This window comes from Myotis yumanensis, unplaced genomic scaffold (assembly GCF_028538775.1).
Source record: "Myotis yumanensis isolate MYYU_CA2020_CCGP unplaced genomic scaffold, mMyoYum1.0.hap1 SCAF_10, whole genome shotgun sequence".
NCBI classification, from domain to species: Eukaryota; Metazoa; Chordata; class Mammalia; order Chiroptera; family Vespertilionidae; genus Myotis; species Myotis yumanensis.
Window position 1 is genome coordinate 84,217,640 of NW_027223761.1, and position 24,674 is coordinate 84,242,313.

Sequence of the window (24,674 nt, forward strand, 5' to 3'; positions counted from 1 at the left end):
TGTCTGCCACTTCCCCAGTTATATCTATCTCAGGCCTCTTAATTACTAGGAGGAGGATTTTGCTCTCAAGTCCTCTTAGATATCTTAGGAATTGCTTTCCATGTTCCCTCTTCACCTCACCTTGGTTTTCCAAGAATGCGGCAAAACAAGATTTTCCTGGGCCTTCAGTGTAATAGCAGGCCATCCTATCTAATAAAAGACAAAAAGGGTAATTAACCCTACCTCTGCTACGCTTCCCATTGGCTAATCAGGGTGATATGCAAATTAACTGCCAACTAAGATGGTGGTTAACCGCCAACAAAGATGGCGGCTAATTTGCATACTGCAGGCAGGGTAGGACAGCGCAAGCCACCATCTGGGCCTCCGTGTGCTACCGGGGCTAAGGCAAGCGGCGCCGATCGCCTGGCCGGAGCCCTCGCCCTCCCACTGGAGACAGGGGGCCCACTCCCGTGTACGACCCGGGGACGGGCGGGAGATTGGCGGCATAGCTTGCCTTAGCATGAGCCCCGCCCGCTCGCCCACCAGGAGCCAGCCAGCCCAGGGCCAGGAAGGCGGGATGCGACCCTGGAGCGCTGGAGCCATCCAGGCTCTCCCCGCTGTCTGTGCTTCATGAATCACAAATTTCCCTGGAGGCGGCGACTGCAGGACGCAGAGCAGGAGAGAGGAGCGGGCCGAGCACGGCTCGGGCTCGGGCTTGACGGAGGGCAACGGCGTGGAGGAGATCTCCCCAGTGGGCAGCGACTCCCCCTGCCGCCGGGGAGATCTCCTCTGCGCTGGTGCCCTCTGTCGAGCCTGAGCCGCACTCGGCCTGCTCCCCTGTCTCCCGCTCTGCGTCCTGCAGCTGCTGCCTCCGCAGAAACTTGCAATTCATGAAGTGTGGGCGGTGGGGAGGAGGAGGTACCTAAGAAGTCCCTGGCCGTTGGCACCGGGAGCTGGGAACTTTGTGCCGGGGGCACTCCCGGCGGGGCCGGTAGCAGAGGGGAGCTGGGACTCTGGCCACCAGCACCGCCGCCGCCCCCTAGCTTTCTCCGGGCGCTTGGTGCACTGGCTACTGCTGCTGCTTTGGCTGCTGGAAGCTCCGCTGCTGCTTGGGGTCCAGGCGCAGGAGGCTGGCCAGGGACCTGGGCCAGGTCAGCAGCCCCCGTTGCTGCTGCCTCAGCAGCAACAGAGCTGGCAGCAATACAATGGTGAGCGCGGCCTGAGCCCCACCCACCCGCTGGGGACACGGGGCCCTCTGAGGGGGGAGAGAGAGAAGAGAGAAGAGAGAGAGAGGCGGAATTTGGCACCCCACATCCCTCCCTGATCAACTACTGTGATTCCAAGCCAGGGAGGGCTGCCTTCAGGCTGCAGCTCCAGGTCCCTTATCCCCACCCCAGGCCCAAGAGCACAGTGCTGGGCAGGGGCACCCAGGGATTCGGGAATGCAGCACGAGGGGCCAGCATGAGGTGGGGGGGGGGGGGGGGGTGTGTTTATACCGCCAAGTTCCCCACTTCTGCCCTGGCCCGCATCCCTCCTCCTTCCCCTCAGAGGCCAGCTCCTGCCTACATGCTTGCTGGGCAGGCCCAACTGCACTGGGGAGTGAGCCATGGCGATCAGGATGGCCACTTCCTGGGATGGGATGGCCAGACCACAGGGATTCATGAGGGCGATGAGGCCCGTGGGGCATGCGCAGCCCTCTGGTGGTGGGGATGGCCGGCCAAGCCGAGTCTGGCTTCAGTGGGGCCAATGGGAGCCCGAGGCCAACCCAACCCCCACAGGTCCTGGGCAGACGGTGGCTCAGTGGAGAGCCGTGTCTCCATGCATGGTGCCCAGGGGCGGCTGTGAGCTGCTGCAACCCTGCCCCATGCTTCAAGGACAGGGAGAAGGCTCGCAGCCACCAGCACCTAGGCTGCACCGCCTGGCCTGTGCCTCAGCCTGCCCGGTTGGCAGGGTCCAGAGCAGGTGAGCTGCTCCCTTCCCCCAGTGGTAGTACAGGGAGGAGAGCGCTGGGTGCAGGGAAGGGACCTCAGCTGGGATCCGCCTGGTGTGGAGAAGGGGCCCAGCCTGGGCCTGGTAGGGAGCTTAGGAAGTCTGGCTAAGCAGGCGCTGGTTCATACCAACTCTTACTCTGCCATCTTCCCCCAGCTCTTCAAGCTAGCCCCCCTGCCCCACCTGTCCAGGGGAACGGGCTCTGGGTGACCTCCCTGAGCTCAGACTGTGGACCCAGAGACCTCAAGGAAGAGTGCCCGGCTGGGCCCGGGCAGGGGCCGGTGCAGAACCACCAAGGCAGAGTTGCTTCGGTGTCTTGGTGAAGTTTGCACCTGACCCAAGGAGGAAACCTGCGAGGGGAAAGGCCGGGAGGCATGAATTTCCAGCACTTTAGCCACTTGAAAACAGCTCCACTTGGAATGTGAGGCGGTTGTATGTTCAGCTGAGAAGTGAGGGGGCTGAACTCCATCGTTGCTGGGCTCCTGTCAGTCCAAGGCCCAAGCGTCCACCATGACAAGGAAAGAACAGAGCGAGGGGCCTGGAGGAAGGGAGGACAATTGAAGAAAACCGTGTCTAGACTTTCCCCAGCCCTCTCCTTTCTGCTGCCTACAAGAGCCCCAGGCCCGGCCACAGTTCTGTCTCCACCTTTTAGTCCCCTATTCTCCAACCACAGAGGAAAGAAATAAGGAAGGAGTCTGTGCTGCCTTCAGAAAGTATCTATATCCCTGATTGGCCAGTTGCCTTCCACAGAGGGAGGCCAGACTGCAGCTTAGGCCCGCTCCTCACAGGGACATCAGTAGGACATCCTGTGAGGGCTCCCAGACTGTTAGAGGGGGCAGGCTGGGCTGAGGGATGCCCCCCGAGTGCACAAATTTTTGTGCACCGGGCCTCTAGTCTATCTATAATAATAAAAATGTAATATGCTAATTAGACTGGACATCCTTCCGGACAACCTTCGGTGGCGGGACCAAGCCACTTACACAAATTTCATGTATCAGGTCTCTAGTATATATAAAAGCCTAAGTGAGCATTACAACTGGTCAACCGAATGACTGGTCTACCGGTTGCTATGACATGCACTGACCACCAGGGGGCAGGTGCTCAATACAGGAGCTGCCCCCTGGTGGTCACTGCGCTCCCACAGCCACCCTCCCTCAGCCGCCAACCTCCCGTGGTCCCTTCCTCCAGCCGGCTGGCCCCAATTGGCCCCGATTGGGACTGGGCGAGATGGCCTCCATCAGCCCCGATTGCCAGCCAGGCCGAAGAACTCCACCTGTGCACAAATTCGTGCAATGGGCCTCTAATAGATAAATAGCATCACTGATTGGACAGCTCATAAGGTGCCACATGACTAATAGGAATCTCACACTCTTCAGAGAGGAGGTTCTGGGCTGCCATCTCAGCTTTAGAGAAAACCAGGCAGAAACATTGCTCTTTGAGATTTTAATTTCTCTCAAAAGATCCTATAGTTTTCAATATAGAGTTTAACTTCATCTCTATTATTTCATGTGTTTTGAAGTTATCTTAAGTGGTATTTACAGTTAATTTTTAATTTGTTGCTAGTGTATAGAAATACAGTTGCTTTTTGTATATTGATTTTATGTACTATTACCTTGCTAAACTTATCCACAAGTCTTTATTTATAGATTCAGGTGGATAATCATGTTATCTGTGGTTAAAGACAAGTACTTTTTTTCTTTTCAGCCTGTAAGCCTTTTATGTATTACTAATGACCCGGTGCGCAGATTCGTGCACATTGAAAGGAAATTAGAAGATGGCCAGCGGAGCAGGACTGGGTGAGATGGGCTGGACAGGCCCTGGAGCCAGCCTCCCTCGGTCCCTCCCTGGCATCTGCAGAGTGAGCAAGGTTCCTCCAGCAAGTGGGGTCCCTCAGCGTGGCCCGTGGGGATTGGGCCAAAACCAGCTTTCAGACATTCCTGAGGGGTCCCAGAGTGTGAGAGGGCACTCTGCAAAGTTGCTGTCGTACAGGGTGTGGAACACAAACGCAAGTGTGCGGTAAACCGGATTTGGGGCCAACAGTGCCCCAGCAACAACATAACCCATGGCCGAAGGTGGAATCGCGTGGCCCCACAAGGAATTGGGCTCCCTCCTCTCTGGTTCTGGGATGCGTCACCCGAGAACTGCTGCTGCCAAGTCACTGCAGCTCGGCAGCTCCTGCATTGAGCGTCTGCCCCCTGGTGGTCAGTGTGCATCATAGTGACTGGTCAGACACTTAACATAATTAGCCTTTTATATATATAGGTTACCTTGCTCCTCTGGCCGTCATGCTTACTAGAACTTGTGAGAGTAGTCATGTAGACATCCTTGTATTGTTCTTGATTTTAAGGGAAAGGCATTCATTCTGTTACTATTAAGTATGATGTTTTGTGTTTGTTTTATATAGATGCCCTTTATCAGTTTTGGAAAGTTACTTTCTATCTTAGTTTGTGAGAGATTTTATCATTAACTAGAGGCTCAGTGCATGAATTTGTGCACCAGTGGGGGGCCCTCAGCCTGGCCTGCGGGATCGGGCCAAAACTGGCTCTCTGACATCCCTCGAGGGGTCCCAGATTGTGAGAGGGTGCAGGCCAGGCTGTGGGACCCCACCAATGCACAGTCAGGTCCGGGGAGAGACAAGGGAGGTTGGCCAGCCAGGGAGGAACCGCAGGAAGGCTACAGAGCATGTCTGTCCCATCTTGCTCAGTCCTGACTGGCTGGATCCTCAGGAGCAAGCTAACCTACTGGTTGGAGCGTCTGCCCCCTGTTGGTCAGTGCACATCATAGCAAGTGATTGACCTGCCTTAGCATATCATTAGCAATTACACTTTGATTGGTTGAACGGCTGACCAGACACTTAGCATATTAGGCTTTTATTATATAGGATGAGTGAATTTTGTGAAAGTCTGTTGCTGCATCTGTGGAGATGATAATATGGTTTTTCTTTTTCAGACTGGTGATAATGGCAAATTATATTGAATTAGAATGTTGAGCCAACCTTACATTCCTGGGTTAAGCCCCATTTAGTTATTATTTATTATTGGTAGGTTTGGTTTTCTAATATTTTGATGAAAATTTTACATTGTGTTCACAAGGTATTTGGCTTTTCATTTTCTTGTAATGCCATTGACTCATTCAAAAAAATACATGCATTTATTGATTTTAGAGAGGAAGGGGGGGGAGAGAGAGAGGGAAATAGAAATATCAATGATGAGAGAAAGTCATCGATTGGCTGTATGCCTCCTACTAGGGATCGAGCCCACAACCTGGGGCATGTGCTCTGATGGGGAATGAAATTGTGACCTCCTAGTCCATAGGTTGATGCTCAACCACTGAGCCACACCAGCTGGGCCCATTGCCTCATTTTGATATCAGGGTAATGCTGGTCTCAGAAAATAAGTTGGGAAGGGCCATCTATTTATCAATGAAAGATGTGTGTAGGGTGTTATTATTTTTCCTTTTAAATGTTTGTGAGAATTCACCAGTGAAATCACCTGAGTCTGAAGGGTTTTTTTGGGGGGGGGGGCGGGGGGAGGGTGTTTTTATCCACAATTGGTGTCACTACCCAGGAGCACCTAATATCTGACTTTATTATCTATATATATGAAAGCATAAATGACCGGATGACTAGCTGGTAGCTATCATGTGCACTGAACCAGGGGCAGCTCAATGTAGGAGCTACCCACTGGTGGTCAGTGCACTCCCATAGCCAATCGCCTGCGGCTGGCCAATCTCCTGTGGTCTGTCCCCGGCTGGCTGGTCCCAATCAGCCCTGATTGAGACTGGGCGAGATGGCCCCAATCGGCCAGGAGGGACTCCCCACCTGTGTACAAATTTGTGCACCGGGCCTCTAGTTTGGGAATAATTTTAGATTTACAGAAAAGTTACAAAAATAGTATAAATAGTGTATTTCACACCTAGTTTTCTCATTGTTAACATCTTACATCACTATAGTACATCTGTCAAAACTAAGAAACTGACATTGGTATTAACTAAACTATTTTAAACTGGACTTTATTTGGGTCCCAACAGCTTTTCCTTGAATGGTCACTTTCTATTTTAGGGTCCAGTCTAAGATGTCACAATGCATTTGGGTTTGTGTGTCCCCAGTGTCTTCTGGTAACAGTTTCTCAGTTTTACTTTGTTTTTCGTGACCTTAACAGCCTTGCAGAGTACTGGCCAGATATTTTTAGACTATTCTCTACTCTGAGTTTGCTGCTGTTTCTCATTATCAGGGTTATGCATTTTGGAAAGAATACAAGAGGCAAAAGTGCCCTTTTCATTTAATCAGATCAGGGGTATATGATGTCCAAATGACATCCATATCACATCATATTAACCATGACTACTTGGCTAAGGTGGTGTTTGTCAGATTTCTTCACTCTGAAGTTACTCTTTCTTGCCCAGTCAGTGTTTCTCAGTGATTGAGCATTGACCTATTAACCAGGAGCTCATGATTTGATTCCCAGGCAGGGCACATGCCAGAGTTGCAGGCTCTATCCCAGTGTGTGGCGTGCAGGAGGCAGCTGATTGATGATTCTCTCTCATCATTGATGTTTCTATCTCTTTCTCCCTCTTCCTTCCTGTCTCTGAAATCAATTTTTTTAAAAGTTACTTTTTCTTTCTTTCCATACTCTATTTTTTAGAATCAAGTCACTGAAGTCCAATCTACACTTGGGGGTTGGGAGGAGGAAGTATCTACATGTATGATTTGGAATCCTTCTGAAAAGAAGATTTGTGTTTTCCTCTATTCAATTATTTATATCAGTATAAACTAATGTATATTTATTTTATACTTTGAGTTCTAATCCAATACTTTATTTTTATTTTGTTGCTCATATTTTTGTAACTTTGAGCATTAGAAAAGCTTTCAGATTGGCACTTGCTCCATCCATTTGCTTTTGGACCATTTTCCTACTTTCTGGCTCCAGAAGATGCTCCAGGGTCATCTTGTATTTTCGTCGCCCTTGTTTTAGAATAACCCTTTTCCAAGGGACTGATTCCTTTTATTGGGGGATGGTATTTAGAACCCAAAATGTGGGTGCTGTGTGTGCTCATTGTTATTGAGGTGCCATTACTTTTAGGTCTTCCCAAGGGATGGAACTAAGTTATTCTCACACACACACACACACATATCCAGATATCTATAGAATTGTTTCTGTGTCCATGTGTATGTATGTTAAGCATGAGTTCATATTGATGTCTCTGATTTTAATCCAGTACCACAGGGTTCTGTGGTCTAGTCTTCCTTTTTATTTTTTGAATTTAATTTTGTTTTATTTCTTAAAGTATTACAAAGAATATTACACATGTCTCCTTCCCCCCCGCCACCCTGACATTCCCCCGGCCTCCCCTACCTCTCAGTGTCTTGTGTCCATTGGTTATTCTTATATGCATGCATATAAGTCCTTTGGTTGATCTCTTACCCCCCCCCCCCCACCCTCCCCAGGCTTCCCACTGTAGTTTGACAGTCTGTTCAATGCTGCTCTGCCTTTGTATCTATTTTTGTTCATCAGTTTATAATGGTCTTTATTATCCATAAATGAGTGAGATCATATGGTATTTTTCTTGGCTTCCCAGGGGCCGTCGCAGCCTCACAGGGGCAGTCCCAGCCTCACAGGGGCCATCCCAACCTCACCAGGGCCATCTCAACTTCACCGGGAGTGGGGCCGTTTCGACCTCACTGGGGCCGTTCCAACCTCACAGGGGCCGCTTCAACCTCACCGGGGCCGTCTCAGCCTCACTGGGGCCGTCTCAGCCTCACAGGGGCTGTCCCAACCTCACTGGGGCCGTTTCAACCTCACAGGAGCTGTTTCAGCCCCACGGGGGCCAGCTCAGCCTCACAGGGGCCGTCACAGCCTCATGGGGGCCAGCTCAGCCTCAAGGGGACTGGCTGAGCAGCACGAAGTTTGGCATTCTGTCTTTTGTTGGACGGCTCCTTGCTGGACAAAATCTCCAGGCATTCTTGGTGGCTGAATATCTAGTATGCTTGCCTGGATTTCGTTTTCTACTAAGTGCACAGACTGCTTGTCTGCTTTCTCCCGGCGTCCCATGTGAGACTGGATCTGGTGGACCTGCCTGTGCGTTTGCTGGCACAGCCAGGTCCGGCTCTGGCTTTCTCCGAACCTGATTCTGCTTCCTGAGTGTGTCCCTTATGTATGCGAGGAGTCGAAATCTGCAGTTTGTTGGGTTGGGCTGCAAAAGCCCAGGAGGTTCTCTTTGTGCCACTGGCACAGCTTGGGCGGGGATGTAAATTGAGTAGGGCGGGGTCCCCGGGAATCACCAGGGTGGAGCAAAGGGCAATGGTGTCTCCATGACTCCTCGCCTCTCCGTGACTCCCTCTGTGTCCCTGAGCGCCGGCGAGCTGCTTTGCAAGAAAGCCTCCCTCGCTCTCCGACCTGCTCCAAGGCCGTCCCGCCTCTCCCCGTAGGGGTCTGGGACCTCAGAATCCCACCCCAAACAAGCTCAGTGGATTCGAGAGTTTGTAACCCCTTCTGATTGAAAAAAACCGCCCATCCAGTTGCAGCCCGCCTGGCGTGCGACTCCGTACCTCTGTTTTTGGCTCCTCTGCATATCCTACTCAGTCTCAATGCTCTTCTTTCCTTCCTTCCAGTTGTAGAGCTTCCACTGGGCCAGCCTTCCCATGGTTCTGAATGATAGCTGTTTGTCTTATAGTTGTTAGTTTCGATGTTGTTGTGGGAGGCAGCACGCACAGGTCCCTACCCTACGCCGCCATCTTGGTTCTCCTTCCTTTCTTGTATGCACATGATTTTGCAATCTGATGGTGAAAAACCTGGCTCCAACCATGTAGTACCCATTTACTTATTTGTTGAAGTCCAGTGTAATGAAAAGCTATTTCAGAACTGCTAACTCATATGTTCACAAGACACAAATTTTCCAACTAGAATATAGTGTTTATTTTTGTCATTAACTTTATAGTTTCCAGTCAGAACGTTGTTTTCCAAAGTTAGTTAGGCCAGCTCATTCCCCTCACTCTTTCAGTGCAGTTCTGCCATAATTTGTCATGTAGGTAGATTCATTTGTCATGGTCCACATTTCATCTTGGAGTCTTCCAGCATCTTGATGGTTTTGGTTGTTGTTTGGTCAGCATCCATTGAACACTTCACAGTTTTCTGTGGGTTCTGACAGAGTTCTGTTCCCACCACCTTAACCCTAGCACCTACAGGAGGGATCTGTACTCTAAATGTTCCCCTGAGTCCCCTTTGTAGTCTCAGCAAGTGCTAATCTGTTTTTTGTTGAATCCTTTTTTTATTTTGCATTTTCTTTAATTAAATTTTTAAGTGATTGATTTCAGAGAGAGAGAGAGAGAAACATCAGTTTGTTGTTCCACTTATGTAAGCATTCATTTGTAGCTTCTTGTATGTGCCCTGACCAGGTGTTGAACCCGCAACCTTGGTGTATTGGGACGATGCTTTAACCAACTGAGCCACCTGGCCAGGCTTAATTTTGCATTTTCCAGAATGTTATATGAATAGAATGATATGAAAATCTTTGGATTTTACAAATGTTTTCTTTAACATAGTAAAATGCATTTAAGATTTATCTGTATTGTGTGAATTAATAGCTTATACTTTTTAAATTGTTAAAGAGTATTCCATTTTATGGATGAGTCATAATTTCTTTACCTTTCCCCCCATTTTTTTTTTAAATCTTTATTGTTCAGATTATTACATTTGTTCCTCTTTTTTCCCCCCATAACTCTCCTCCTTCCAGCTCCCACCCCACCCTCCACCCTCACTCCCCACCCACTGTGTTCATCCATAGGTGCATGATTTTTGTCCAGTCACTTCCCGCATCTCCCACACCCCTTTTTCCCCCAAGAATAGTCAGTCTATTCCCTTTCTATGTCCCTGATTCTATTATAATCACCAGTTCATTCTGTACATCAGGTTATTTATTCACTTGATTCTTAGATTCATTTGTTGATAGATGCATGTTTGTTGTTCATAATTTGTATCTTTACCTTTTTCTTCTTCTTCCTCTTCTTAAAGGATACCTTTCAGCATTTCATATAATACTGGTTTGGCGGTGATGAACTCCTTTAGCTTTTCCTTATCTGTGAAGCTCTTTATCTGACCTTCAATTCTGAATGATAGCTTTGCTGGATAAAGTAATCTTGGTTGTAGGTTCTTGGTATTCAGCACTTTGAATATTTCTTGCCATTCCCTTCTGGCCTGCAAAGTTTCTGTTGAGAAATCAGCTGACAGTCGTATGGGTATTCCCTTGTAGGTAATTGAGTCTCTTTCTCTTGCTGCTTTTAAGATTCTCTCTTTGTCTTTTGCTCTTGGCATTTTAATGATGATGTGTCTTGGTGTGGTCCTCTTTGGATTCCTTTTGTTTGGGGTTCTCTGCGCTTCTTGGACCTGTAAGTCCATTTCTTTCTCCAGATGGGGGAAGTTTTCTGCCATTATTTCTTGAAATAGGTTTTCAATATCTTGCTGTCTTTCATCTTCTGGCACCCCTATTATTCTGATGTTGGTACGCTTGAAGCTGTCCCAGAGGCTCCTTACACTATCTTCACACTTTCGGATTCTTTTTTCATTTTGCTTTTCCAATTGGGTGTTTTTTGTTGAATCTTTGGTTTGATTCTTGTGCTCCTCTGGTCTGCTATTGGGTATAATATTCTTTATTTCAGTCCGTGTATGCTTACTTTCTAATTTCTTTATCGTAGCATCGAGGGTCTCATTAGTTTTCGTGAGGCTCTGCACAAATTTATGGCAAGCCCTCAAAATTGCGATTCTTAGCTCCATATCCTCCATTTCTGTCATGTTTTTTTGTCTCCGCATCTTTTATGCTTTCTTGGTGCACCCCCTTGTGGTCTCTGTGCGCAGTCTTGTTCTAGCCAAGCCTTAATTGTTGTAGTTAACACTAGAGGGATTTGACCACCAGGCCGACTGGCTGTAGGAATCAGCTGTTTGGAAAGCGTCTGTCTTCTGGGGAGGCGCTAGTCCAGCCCTTGCCTGAGGTGATCAGCAAATGGCTCTGCGCAGGGTTTGGGCGGAGCGGGCTCAACAGGGCGGGGGGAGGGAGCAGTTATGGCCGCTCTCAGTTCGTCCCCAGGGGCTCTGCCTCTCTGTCCCTGCAACTGCTGCAAACCTCGGAGGGACCGTAGCCAGACAGTCCCGCTTCTCCCGCTTGAGTCTGGGTCCCTAGAGACTCGCCCGGATCTGTAGCCCAGAGTCTGAGACTCACTCCTGAGTGAAAACAACAACCGCGCCCTCAGCCCGCTTTGCGCGCGCACCCCCGCACCACCGTACCTTTAAATTTTCCACACTGCGCCTCCTCTGTGCGTCGGAATGCTGTTGTTTTTGCTTCTAGTTGAAGAGTCTCTCCTCAGCCAGCCTTCCTGTGGTTCTGGTTGATTTCCGTTCCGACTTTTAGTTGTATTTTTGAAGTGGTTGTTTACGGCGGCGTCTCCGGTGTTTACCTATGCCGCCATCTTCGATTCTCCCCTTTCCCCCCATTTAAAGACATCTTGCTTACTTCTAGCTTTTAGCAATTATGAGTAAAGCTGCTATAAACATCCAAGTATAATAAGTAGTATCGCTACTTTTCTACTAAGTACTAATAAACCATAAATTCAATAAGTTAGTTACTTAATATTGCCCAAGAAGATTATTAAGTCTTTGGTCTCGTTTAGAGAATCTACAAAATCCATCTGTCCTTTGGTTCTAATTTTGTTTACTTTTGACAAACTGCATTTGCCACTGTGTGGTGTCTTGGAAGCTGATTCGTCATAGATCACTATGGTTCTGTGGTTCTGTGAACTTACAAACGAAGTAATTTATGTGAGTGACATGATTACTGGGTTTTAACTTAAAATTAGATACATTAACATATTTTAGGGAATATGTTTTATAAAACAAAGAATATATTTTTCATTATTACTAATATATTGATCCCGGGAATTATGTGTGTGCATATTGCCAAGGTGGATTGATGTTTCAGGAAAAGAAAGGAGCGCCTCAGTGAGTCTCCTCAGATGGTAGAGAGCAGTGCATGAAGCAAATTACAGCGTTAGTGAAATTACAGGGCTTCTAGGGATTAGATTGAGTGAGTGTGTCTCTGATCCCTCCCTTGTTTTACGTAAGTGCCAGGGATACTAGTTTAGAGTCCCTGGGGCGTTGTTAGGGATGAAAAAGATTCATTGTAATCAAACAAACTGACAGCATAGCATGAAGAAATTTCAATCCTCCAGCCTTGCTTACAAGTTTAATTAGGCTTATTGAGGCAGAAAATGTTTTCTCTCCTTCCATTTTTTATGTTTCCCTATTCCCACTTTCTATCCCAAATTATCTTTGAAGGGGTCACACTACCAAAAAAAGGAGTCTTTTTAAAATAAATAACAATTGATTTGGTTTATTTGGCTTTAGGGAAATGAGCCATAGCAACAACAGAACTTTAAGATATTGGAGGACCTCCATTGTTGGCAGAGACACCACTCGTTTTTCTAAAAACTATACTTTATTCAGGAAGTTCTAACAAAGGTTAATATTTCTTGGCTCTATCATTGGGTCTTGGGAGCTGGTTACCTTTGGGAGCTGGTTGGCTCGCTGGCGCAGACAGTTGTGGGCTGAGTCGGTGCTGCCTTTCTCACGTCTGTACCTTTCAGGGCCGTGCCCTCGCAGTGTCAGCCGGGCTGCAGCGGAGGTGGTGGGTGCCGGGTGGGAGCGGAGGTGGGGTTTCTATCCTCCCTCGTGCTCAGCAGTGCCACCAGCCACATGCCTTCCCAAGGATCCCACGGTGTGTGTGAAGGAAAAGCCTGGGACTGTCACGAGCGTGGTGCTTTGGTGAGGAGTTCATTCTCCTCTGCTCCATGGAAATGAACCTTCTGAGCTTTGACTTGCTGGCTGCTTTGTCCAGTGACCCAGGTAATGCAGAGCGGTCTTTGTTTCCTCTGTGGTGTGTGAAAGGCAGCAAAATGGTAGAAAAATAGCTTCAGGGAAAGGGATGTGCCTGTAACAGGAATACAATAAAAAAGAAAAAGGATATTTTTGCATTATTATTCTTACAATAGCTTTTAAGGTATCTTCATCTTTTAAAAAGCCTAATTTGACCTCTGAGAAGAAAATTGCTGGTTTTGAAAACCTGTGCTTTAATTGCTTAGCTTGAGAACAAAGGTTTCAATAACCAGCATTGCAGGGGTATTTTTTTTTTTTTATTCAATAGGAAGGGAAGCAACATCCTTCTTTTACATTTTTAGAACTGAATTGGCATGGCTTCTCCTGAATCTTAGCTGGGGACTTTATTGTTCTGTAAATTGTGATTTAATTATCTGAAGCCTCAGGATGGTTTTTCCCTTCTACACCCAAGAGACACTGGATGGGATATTGGGGGTTGCAGGGAGGAATCTTCCAGTGGGGAAGGGAATGTTTTTACAAAGCAATCTTCATGATTGTTTCTTATTTGAAGTTAAATTGGAATATATAATCATTTGGAAAAGGCATCTAACACTCTTACCCATTTGAATTATTTTATTCTTTGCTCAGTTTGTGGTTATTTTGCTATTGTCAGCTAAAATGATGGTTATAAATATGAAGAAGAAGCTGCCAATTATTATGTGATGGCATTGGTGGAATTGCTTTCTGCTTTTTTAAATTTTATTTTTCCATTCATCTCTGTGAATTCAGGAACAGAGGCATGAATGTGAAAAGTAGACATGGTATAAAATGCTGTGGGCTTTTTTACTTTCTCCTAAGGTGTTTTTCATGGTGGAAGTTATTTTCTTGTAGACAGAAAGACCCAAGATCATAGTTTCTGACACTAAAAGGTGTTTAGTGCTACAGACTTCTCTGCTTAGAAAAGATAGATCAAAAATATTTTCAGCACACTCTGAAGCTTCCAGTTAGTTTATCTCTATCTTAGTGATAGGAGTTATAATGTTTGCAACATTTTGAAAGCTGGTTGACCCTCAGAATATTAACAGTTAATGAATGCTTGTTTAGTTTCAGAGCAAAAATATTATTCAGGATAAAGATGGTCATTTTATGATGATAAAGGGTCAGTAAAGAAAGAAACACAGCCCCGACCAGTAGTTCACGTGGTTAGAGCGTCAGCCACGCCAGGCTTGCACGTTGGAGCCCCGTCAAGGCCCGTGCAAGTGTCAGCCAGTGGTGTGAACGGGTGGGACAGCACACAGATCCCTCTCTCTCTCTCTCTCCCTCCTTCTTCTCCCTTTCCCTCCCTCCTTTCCTTTCTCCCTCCCTTTGTTTCTCTCTCCGACCCCCCCCCCCCCACTTCCTCTCTCTCTCTCTCAAAAAATAAAAAAATTTACAGTTCTAAACCTTTATGCACCTAATAGCAGAACTTCAAAATTCATGAAATAAAAACTGACATGACTGCAAGGACAAATAGACAAATCCGCATTCATTATCAGTGATTACAGTATCTCTTGATAGTTGAAAGTAGACAAAAATCGTCAAGGATATAGAATACTTAACAGTTGTCCAGTTTAATATTTGCATTTATAGAAAATTGCATTTATAGAAAATTTTAGCCAGCAACATAATAAACGTTATTTTAGCAAGTGCACATGGGATATTTATTAAGGTAGATCATATTCTGGGCGTTAAAATAAGTTTTGGTAAATTAAAAGGCTTAGCCCAGGCCAGTGTTTCTCATTGGTTAGAGTGTTGGTCCACGCACTGAAGGTTTGTAGGTTTGATTCCTGGTCATGTACCTGGGTTGCAGGTTCAGTCCCTGGCCCAGGATAGGGCGGGTACAGGAGGCAACCAGTCCATGTGTCTCTGTCACATAGATGTTTTTCTCTCTCTCTCCCCTCTTCCTTCCCTTCTACTCTCTCTAAAAATCAATGGAAAATATCCTCGGGTAAGGATTAACAACAACAACAAAGAAAAATCTCTAGAAAATCCCCGGATATTTGGCAATTAACACAATTCTAAAGACTCCATAGATCAAAGTAGAAATAAAAAGGAAATGGGAAATTATTTTGTGCTGAATGAAAATGAAAACATAGCATATTAGAATTTGTGGGATGCCACTAAAGCATTACTTAGAAAGTTTTAGCATTAAGCACCTATTAGAAAAGAGGAAAAATCTAAAGTCAATGACATCAACTTTCATTTGAAGAAACTAGTAAAACAAGCAAATTGAAATCAAAGTAAGCAGAAGAAAAATATTAAAAATAAGAGTAGGAGTCAATGAAGTAGAGAAATATGAAAAAAATCAAAACAAAAGCTGCTTTTGAGAATCCTATATAATAAAAGCCTAATATCCAAATTGTTCGACTGGGAGTTTGAACGGGAGTTCGATGCTTGCTATGATGTGTGCTGACCACCAGGGGGAGGCGTGGAACATGGTGGTGTTGGTAACGCAGTGCTGGCAGCGGGGGGCAGTGGAGGTGCTGCCGGCCCTGTTGGGCCCCGAGGAGAGCCGTGAGATGGTGGAGCAGGTGAGCGGGCAGCAGGTATGAGTGGGGGCCCGATTGCCCCTCTGATCGCCCCACAAATGGCGACCAGCGGCGGTGGCGGGGAGTGGGGCCACCACTCGGCTCTGAGGTGCTGAGGGAGCCGGGCAGGGGGCCCAGCCCCGATCGATCACCCTGCAAGTGGGATGGTGGAGCAGGTGAGGGGGCAGTACCGGGCCTCGGCGGGGTGCCAGGTGGGGATGTGAGGCTGGGGATGTGAACCTTGGGGCGCAAGTTGGGGCCCAATCCTCACAGGCCACCCCGAGGGACCCCAGCTGTGCATGAATTTGTGTACCAGGTCTGTAGTATCAATAAAATTGTTAATCCTGTAACCAGGCTGGTCAAAAATAATAGAGAAGGTAAACATTACCAATTCAGAAGTAAAAGAAGTGGCGTCACTGCATGTACAGATATTAAGAGGACAATAAGGCACTATTATGAATAACTTTATGCCAATAAATTTAACAATTTAAATTGAAATATGGTTTGGAGTTTTATATGCAGAGGGGTAGATAGAGAAACAATTGTAGATGCGTGTAAATTTCCCAGCTCTGTCTGCTGATGGGGCCTAGGAACAGCAATAGGATCCCCACATGTAAAAAAGTGAACTTCTGTCCATATCTCACACTCTACGAAAACTATTGGAAAATGTCTCATAGACTTAAAAGTAACATTGAATGTCGTTAAACTTGTAGGAGAAAACCACCCATCACCTCAATAACCAGCGTTTTTATGAATATTTCCCATCTTTGGTCAAGATAGAGATATATTTCTGCATTTGTATAAAATAGACACATAGTGTATAGCGTTTCTTTATAAAAATTAAAGCATACTGGATATACTGTTTGGTAAATTTTTTAACTTAAAACGTCAACATAATTTTACATTATTAAATATTTCACTATAGCACCAGTTTTAAATTGTGTTGCATAGAATCCTAGGGTTCAAATGAGGTCCCTTAGAGAGTAAAAGTGGGCAGTTGGGAGCTCTAGGTTCCTTATATGTCAGAGCTGCTTAACTTTTATTTTATATATTGAACTTCCAAATGAGATTTGAAAAAACAGACCTCTAAATAATTTTGATAGCTACGAAGTGCTTTGTGATATGGCTAATTAATTTAACAAATTCACTTCTGTAAATATTTAGGCTAGGTACAGTTTTTCAGTATAATAATCAGAGTTGTAACAAAATATCCTTGTAACTCTAGTTACGTGTTCTCTCTCAACTTCTGAGGATGAATTTATCTATAGCAAGGAAGCCACATGGGAGTTTGGACTAGAAGTAAAGAGTTTGTATGTGAACCGGGTCAGCAGAGAAGAGAGGACTCACCAGTCCCCTGGACTAATCCGGGGATCTGTGCCTGTTCTCCAGGAGAGATGCAGCAAGAATCTGAAGGGGCTGTTTGGGGAGCAGACCTTTTGAGACAAATGTAATATCACTTTGATGCCAAGTAACAAAGTAGGGCACAGAATAGGTGAGAGAGACTCTATTTCTGTTCAAAGTAAAAAACAAAACAGGAATCCACGTGATAGCAGATAGAGGTATAGTCTTGTCAAACTGAATAAATACCAAAAGCTACAATGAATTCATATTTTCAAATGAATTGTATTTTATTCATCACATTTGGAGCACAGCAAGCCTGGCTGTGAAGATGTGCTAGTTTTGCAGCATGAGCGTCGCGCTGGTGCATGCAGTGACTCAGTTCTCCCAGGTTGAACTTAGCTTCGCCCTGGCCATGTGGCTCAAGTGGTTGCAGCATCTCCCGTGCACCAAAGGTTGCGGGTTCGACGGGAGGCTACTGACCGATCTTTCTCTCTCACATCAAAGTTTCTCTCTCTCTTTCTCTCTCTCTCTCTCTCTCTCTCTCTCTCTCTCTCAAAACCAATGGAAACATATCCTCGGGTAAGGATTAAATATAATAAAGTGAACTTAAGTTTGTAAAGTAGTAATTCCCGATTCTGGGATGATCTAAGAGGAATTTCAACATAATTGACACACCTTCCCCCCAACTTACCAGATTCAGTGCTATGATGAGCCATTATTACTGATGAAAGTATACCCCAATTTTAATTTCTTGGTTTGGGGTCAAGAAAAGCTCTTGTAGAAGAAAGTGTAAGATGGCATGCATATAACTAATGTTATCACCTTTTCCCTGACACCAGACGTCTTTTTCTTTGTGGTGGTTTGAAAGTTTGGGGTATTGAGATTTGGCAGCAGAAAGTGTAGATAGCTAAGAGGCATTGTTAATACTTGAGGCCAGAACCAAACCATTTGTGAAGAGATACCTCTTTACTTTAGTGTTATTTACTATAGCCAAGATCTGGAAATAGCCCAAGTGCCCATCAGTAGATAAGTGGATAAAAAATGCTGTGGTACATTTTCACAAGGGAATACTACATGAGCATAAAGAGATAGAAATCTTACCTTTTGCAACATTATGGATGGACCTGAAGATTATTATGCTCAGTGAAATAAGTCATTCAGAGAAAAACAAATACCATATGATCTCACTTCTATGTGGACAAATGAACAAACTGAGGAACACAGTAGAAACGGAGGCCTGGATACCTGGAACAGTCTGACAGCTGTCAGGGGAGGGGGGCGGGGCTGGGTGGAAAAAGGTGAAGGGATTAGCCAAGGAACATATTTGCATAACGCAGACAACAGTGTGGTGACAGCCAAAGGGAAAGGGGGTGTGGGCCAAGTGGAGGTAGGCATGGGGGAGGAATGGGGACATCTGTAACATTGTCAACAGTGAAAATAAAAATATGACAATTTCTTTTCTGTAAAGTTTTTAAAAATTTATTTTTCATCTACAGATGGCATACAATCTTAGTTTTCGGTGAAAACTTCGTGATTAGGCATTTATATACCTTGTGAAGTGCTCACCCAAGTAAGCCTAGTACTCATCTGCCACCATGCAGTCATTACAATATTTTTTATTTAATCCCCTATGCTGTACCTTAGTACCCGTGATTATTTCTATAGCTGGCAATTTGTTCTTAATTTTTTTCATCTATTTCCTCAATCCTCTCCCATCTAATGATCACTGTTTGTTGTCTGTATCAATTAGTTTGTTTCTGTTTTATTTTGATTTTTAGATTCCAGATATAAGTGAAATCAGATGGTACTTATCTTTCTCTGTCTGACTTATTTGACTTAGCATACTACCCTCTAGATCCATCCATGTTGTTGCAAATGAAAGATTTTTTTTTATGGCTTAATAATATTCCATTGTGTATATATGTACCACATCTTCTTTACACATTTGTGTGTGACATTTAGGTTCATATTTTGGCTCTACTATATAATATTGCAGTCAGCATAAAGGTACTTAAGTCTTTATGAATTAGTGTTTTGGATTTTTTCGGATAAATACCCAGAAGGGCCATTGCTGGGTCATGTGATAGTTCTGTTTTCGGTTTTATGAGGAGCCACTGTAATGGTTTCCATAGTGGCAGCACCAGTTTGCAGTTGCATGAGCAGTGCACAAGGGTTGCCTTTTCTCCACACCTTCAACATTAGTTGTTTTTTTAAAAATTTCTTTTATTGTTTAAAGTATTACATGTCTCCTTTTTCCCGATTAACTCCCCCCCACGACTCCCACTCCCACCCCCGAGGGTCCTTTGGTTGATCTCTCACCCCCCTCCCCTTCCTTCTCTCTGAGGTTGGACAGTCTGTTCAGTGCTACCTTGTCTCTGGCTCTGTTTTTGTTCATCAGTTTATGTTGATCATTATATCCCACATTTGAGTGAGATCATGTGATATTTTATCTTTCTCTGACTGGCTTATTTCACTTAGCATAATGCTCTCCAGTTCCATCCATTCTGTTGCAAATGGTAAAAGTTCCTTCTTTTTTACCGTAGCGTAGTATTCCATCGTGTAGATGTAACACAGTTTTCTAATCCACTCATCTGCTGATGGGCACTGAGGCTGTTTCCAAATCTTAGCTATGGTGAATTGTGCTGCTATGAACATAGGGGTGCATATGTCCTTTCTGATTGTTGTTTCTGGTTTCTTGGGATATATTCCTAGAAGTGGGATCACTGGGTCGAATGGGAGTTCCATTTTTAGTTTTTTGAGGAAACTCCATACTGTTTTCCACAGTGGCTGCACCAGTCTGCATTCCCACCAGCAGTGCACGAGGGTTCCTTTTTTCTCTGCATCCTCGCCAGCAGTGTCATTTGTTGATTTGTTGATGGTAGCCATTCTGAGAGGTGTGAGATGGTACCTTATTGTTGTTTTGAAATGTATCTCTTGGATGATTAGTGACTTTGAGCATGTTTTCATATGTCTCTTGGCTTTCTGAATGTCCTCTTTTGAAAAGTGTCTATTTAGGTCCTTTGCCCATTTTTTGATTGGATTGTTTATCTTCCTTTTGTTAAGTTGTATGAGTTCCCTGTAAATGTTGGAGATTAAACCCTTATCGGAGAGAACATTGGCAAATATGTTCTCCCATGCAGTGGGCTTTCTTGTTGTTTTGTTGATGGTTTCCTTTGCTGTGCAGAAGCTTTTTATTTTGATGTAGTCCCATTTGTTTATTTTCCCTTTAGTGTGCAGTGCCCTAGGAACTGTGTTGGTAAAGATATTGCTACAACATATCTATATGTATTAAACCCTAATATGCAGATAGAACGGTGGAACGACTGAACAACTGGTTGCTATGACGTGCGCTGACCATCAGGGGTCGCGTGTGGAACATGGCGGGTGTCAGCAGCAGGCGGCAGAGCGCAGAACATGGCAGGCATTGGCTGTGGCAGGATGGTGGAGCAGGTGAGCCAGGGCACCAGATCATGGCGGGGTGCTGGTCACTGTCATTGGGGTGAGCCTCTGATGCTTACTGAAAATTCTTTGCTCCTGCACACAGCAGTCCCGCCAGACACTCGCACCCGCTGCTGGTGCTGGAGCCCACCGCTTGCACCTGCTGACGGTGCCAGCACTGCTTGCACCCACTGTTGGTGCCAGCCCCAATCACTCCCGGCGCCATCAGCGGGTGGGAGCAGCGGCAGTGGGGGCAGGGCTTCCGGCAGATAGGGCATTGGGTCCAGGTTGAGAGGGGCCAGGCGGGGGCATGAAGGATGGGCCGAGACCTGCCCCTGTGCCCACCGCAGCCTCATGGCCCACAGTTCCTTTCAAGGTGCACGAATTCATTGACTAGGCCCCTAGTATCTGATACTTTGCTGCCTATGGAGTCTTCTAAGATTTTTATGGTTTCCCGTCTTATATTCAAGTCGTTTATCCATTTTGAGTTTGTTTTTGTGTATGGTGTAAGTTCGTGATCTAGTTTCATTTTTTTTGCATGTATCTGACCAAATTTCCCAGCACCATTTATTGAAAAGACTGTCTTGACTCCATTGTATGCTCTTGCCTCCTTTGTCAAATATTAATTGAGCGTAATTGCTTGTGTCGATTTCTAGGTTCTCTGTTCTCTTCCATTGGTCTATATGTCTGTTCTTGGGCCAGCACCAGGCAGTTTTGAGAACCATGACTTGGTAATACAGCTTGATATCTGGTATTGTGATCCCTTCAACTTTGTTCTTTCTCAGCATTGTTGCAGCTATTCAGGGTCTTTATTTTTTTAAATTTTTATTGATTAATGTATTACAAATGTGTCTTTATCCCTCCATTGTCCCCTCATCCCCCCCGTCTTGCCCTCACCCTCACCTCCTGTTGTCTGTGTCCATCGCTTATGCGTATATGCATGCATACAAGTCCTTGGGTTGATCTCTCCCCCTTACCCCCACCCTCCCCTACCTTCCCTCTGAGGTTTGAGCATCTGATGGATGCTTCTCTGTTTCTGAATCTGTTTGTTCATCGGTTTATGTTGTTCATTATAATCCACAGATGAGTGAGATCATGTGATATTTATCTTCGGGGTCTTTTTTTATTCCAGATGAATATTTGGAGAATTTGTCCTAGGTCTGTGAAATATGCCCTTGATATTTTAATGGGGATTGTATTGAATCTATAAATTGCTTTGGGCAGTATGGACATTTTAATGATGTTGATTCTATCAATCCCTGAACAGGGTATGTTCTTCCATTTGTTTATGTCTTCCTCTATCTCTTTTTTCAATGTCCTGTAGTTTTCTGAGTAGAGATCTTTTATCCCCTTAGTTAAGTTTATTCCTAGCTATCTTAATTGATTTGGTGCAGTGGTAAATGGGATTGTTTTTTAGTTTCTCTTTCTGTGAGTCCATTATTGGTATATAAAAAAGCCATAGATTTCTGGTGTTGATTTTGTATCCTGCTACATTGCCAGATTCATTTATTAAGTCTAGAAGGTTTTTGATGGAATCTTTGGGGTTTTCTATGTACAGTATCATATCATCTGTGAATAATGACAATTTTACTTCTTTTCCAATATGGATGCCTTTTATTTCTTCTTCTTGTCTGATCACTGTGGCTAGCACTTCCAGTACTATATCAAACAGGAATGGTGAAAGTGGGCATCCCTGTCTTGTTCATGTTCTTAGGGGAAATGGATTTAGCTTTTGCCCGTGTGCACTTGAGAAGAATGTATATTCTGTAGCTTTGGGGTGAAATGTTCTGAAGATGTCAATTAATTCCATCTGATCTATTAAGTCATTTAGGATTAATGTTTCTTTGCTGATTTTTTGTTTAGAAGATTTCTCCAATGGTGTCAGTGGGGTATTAAAGTTCCCTACTATGACTGTATTGCTGTCGATTTCTCCCATGATATTTTCCAGGGTTTTTATTTTATTTTATTTTATTTTTTATGTATTTGCGTGCTCCTGTATTGGGTGCATATACGTTACCAGAGTTATATCCTCTTGTTGGATTGCTCCCTTTATACTATGAAGTGGCCTTCTTTATCTCTTCTTATGGCCTTTACTTTGAGGTCTAATTTTTCAGGTATATATTGCTACCCCAGCTTTTTTTTTTTTCATTTCCATTTGCCTGAAAATTTTTTTCCCATTCCTTCACTATCAGTCTGTGTGAGTCCTTTGTTCTGAGAGGGATCTCTTGTAGACAACAGATATATGGGTCATGTTTTCTTATCCATTCAGCTATCCCATGTCTTTTGATTGGAGCATTTAATTCATTTACATTTAAGGTTATTATCGATAGGCACTTGTTTGTCGCCATTTTTATTCTTTATGCCTATATTCCTTCTTCCTTTCCTATGTCTTCTTTTTACAGCAGTCCCTTTGGCATTTCTTGCATTGCTGGTTTGGTTCTAATAAACTCCCTTAGCCCTTTTTTTTCTGTAAAGCTCCTGATTTCACCTTCAATTTTGAATGATAGCCTTGCTGGGTATAGTATTCTTGGATTCACTTCCTTGCTTTGCATCACTTTGTATATTTCATTCCATTCCCTTCTGGCCTGATGTTTTTGTGTTGAGAATTCAATTGATAGTCTAATGGTAGATCCCTTATAGGTAACTTTGTCTGTCTCTAGCAGCCGTGAAGATCCTTACTTTGTTTCTCTCTCATTGATGTTTCTAACTATCCCTCTCCCTTCGTCTCTGTAAAAATTCAAAAAAACATATTTTTTTAAAAAAGGGAATTAATTAGTGGAGATATTTTAATATTGCTATTTGCCCATTATAATAGAAGTGTGAGAGATGAAAGGAAATTAGTAAAATGTATATGAAAATAATATACAAATTTATTAATAAATAAACAGTAACAAAAGGCTATAACAACAACAGAGGCATGATATGAAAAGAACAAAAACATGATATAAAAACAACAGTGATGCAAACAATGACTGATAAAGTGATTCAACTTATTCTAATATCTCCCTGTATACCACATTAAGAGTGAAAACACTTTCAGAGTGCTTGACTAATTTCCCTTGTGATGAAGTATTTAGAACTTTAACTGTAACGTCACATGCTCTTCAAACTCTAGAGAAAGCAACATATAACTGACCATGTGCAAAAAACGGGTTCAGGTAGGAATATTCCTACTCTGTCTAGAGTTTGTCCTTGTGATTTATTAAAAATAATTGCAAATGCTGGCATCATGGGAAACTGTCATCAAATTAATTTAAATGGGAGGCCAGTGTTAGATGGGGACAAATCAATTCTTGGAATCAGAACAACCTCTCCGTCTTCAGATCCTGTTAATACTTCAGCTTTGATAATGTTAGGTCATAATCTTTGGATAATAAATCTGGTACCATTACAAAGATCCCATTTACTATTGAGATTTGTCAATAGCATGATGATTGCACCCACTTTCAATTTTAATTTATGACAGGGAATTCCCGAAGGAGTAATACTATTAAGAAATTCGATGGCAAAATTTTCTTTTACGGCATCATCTGTTGAATCAATGGAATCATCACTCACATATGTGTGAAAATCTCCATCGAGTATATCCAAAATTTCTTCATTTAATTTTTTTTATATATATTTTTTATTGATTTTTTACAGAGAGGAAAGGAGAGGGATAGAGAGCCAGAAACATCGATGAGAGAGAAACATCAATCAGCTGCCTCCCGCACACCCCCCACTGGGGATGTGCCCGCTACCAAGGTACATGCCCTTGACCGGAATCGAACCTGGGACCCTTCAGTCCGCAGGCCGACGCTCTATCCACTGAGCCAAACCGGTCACGGCATTCATTTAACTTTTGAATATGCTCATTTTTTGGACAAAGAATTTCATGTTTAGATATATTTTTAATATTATCTTTATTTTTTTATATAAATTTTTATTGTTCAGATTATTACAAGTGTTCCTCTTTTTTACCCCCAGTTCCCACCCTTACCCCTCCCACTGTCCTCATTCATAGGTGTACGATTTTTGTCCAGTCTCTTCTTGCACCCCCACACCCCTTTCCCCCCAAGAATTGTCAGTCCACTCCCTTTCCATGCCCCTGGTTCTATTATAATTCTGTACATCAGATTTTTTATTCACTTGATTTTTAGATTCACTTGTCGATAGATGCATATTTGTTGTTCATAATTTGTATCTTTACCTTTTTCTTCTTCTTCCTCTTCTTAAAGGATACCTTTCAGCATTTCATATAATACTGGTCTGGTGGTGATGAACTCCTCTAGCTTTTCGTTATCTGTGAAGCTCTTTATCTGACCTTCAATTCTGAATGATAGCTTTGCTGGATAAAGTAATCTTGGCTGTAGGTTCTTGGTATTCATCACTTTGAATATTTCTTGCCACTCCCTTCTGGCCTGCATAGTTTCTGTTGAGAAATGAGCTGAAAGTCATATGGGTATTCCCTTGTAGGTAACTGACTTTTTTTCTCTTGCTGCTTTTAAGATTCTCTTTGTCT

The 24,674-nt window shown here is 44.2% G+C and overlaps 1 protein-coding gene across 6 annotated transcripts in view; it reads left to right on the forward strand.

Annotated features, from left to right (window-relative positions):
- Nucleotides 1-24,674, forward strand: part of ARHGEF12 (Rho guanine nucleotide exchange factor 12) — a 210,500-nt gene that overhangs the window by 18,648 nt on the left and 167,178 nt on the right. For 5 of the 6 annotated variants that reach the window (XM_070426251.1, XM_070426252.1, XM_070426257.1 and 2 more), the window contains exon 1: nt 20,055-20,185. The exons of the other annotated variant lie outside the window; for it this stretch is intronic. In XM_070426251.1, coding sequence (XP_070282352.1) covers nt 20,076-20,185 — 110 coding nt within the window. In that variant the 5' untranslated portion in view covers nt 20,055-20,075. Of the gene's footprint in view, nt 1-20,054; nt 20,186-24,674 lie in introns of those variants that run through there. 6 annotated transcript variants of the gene reach the window in all.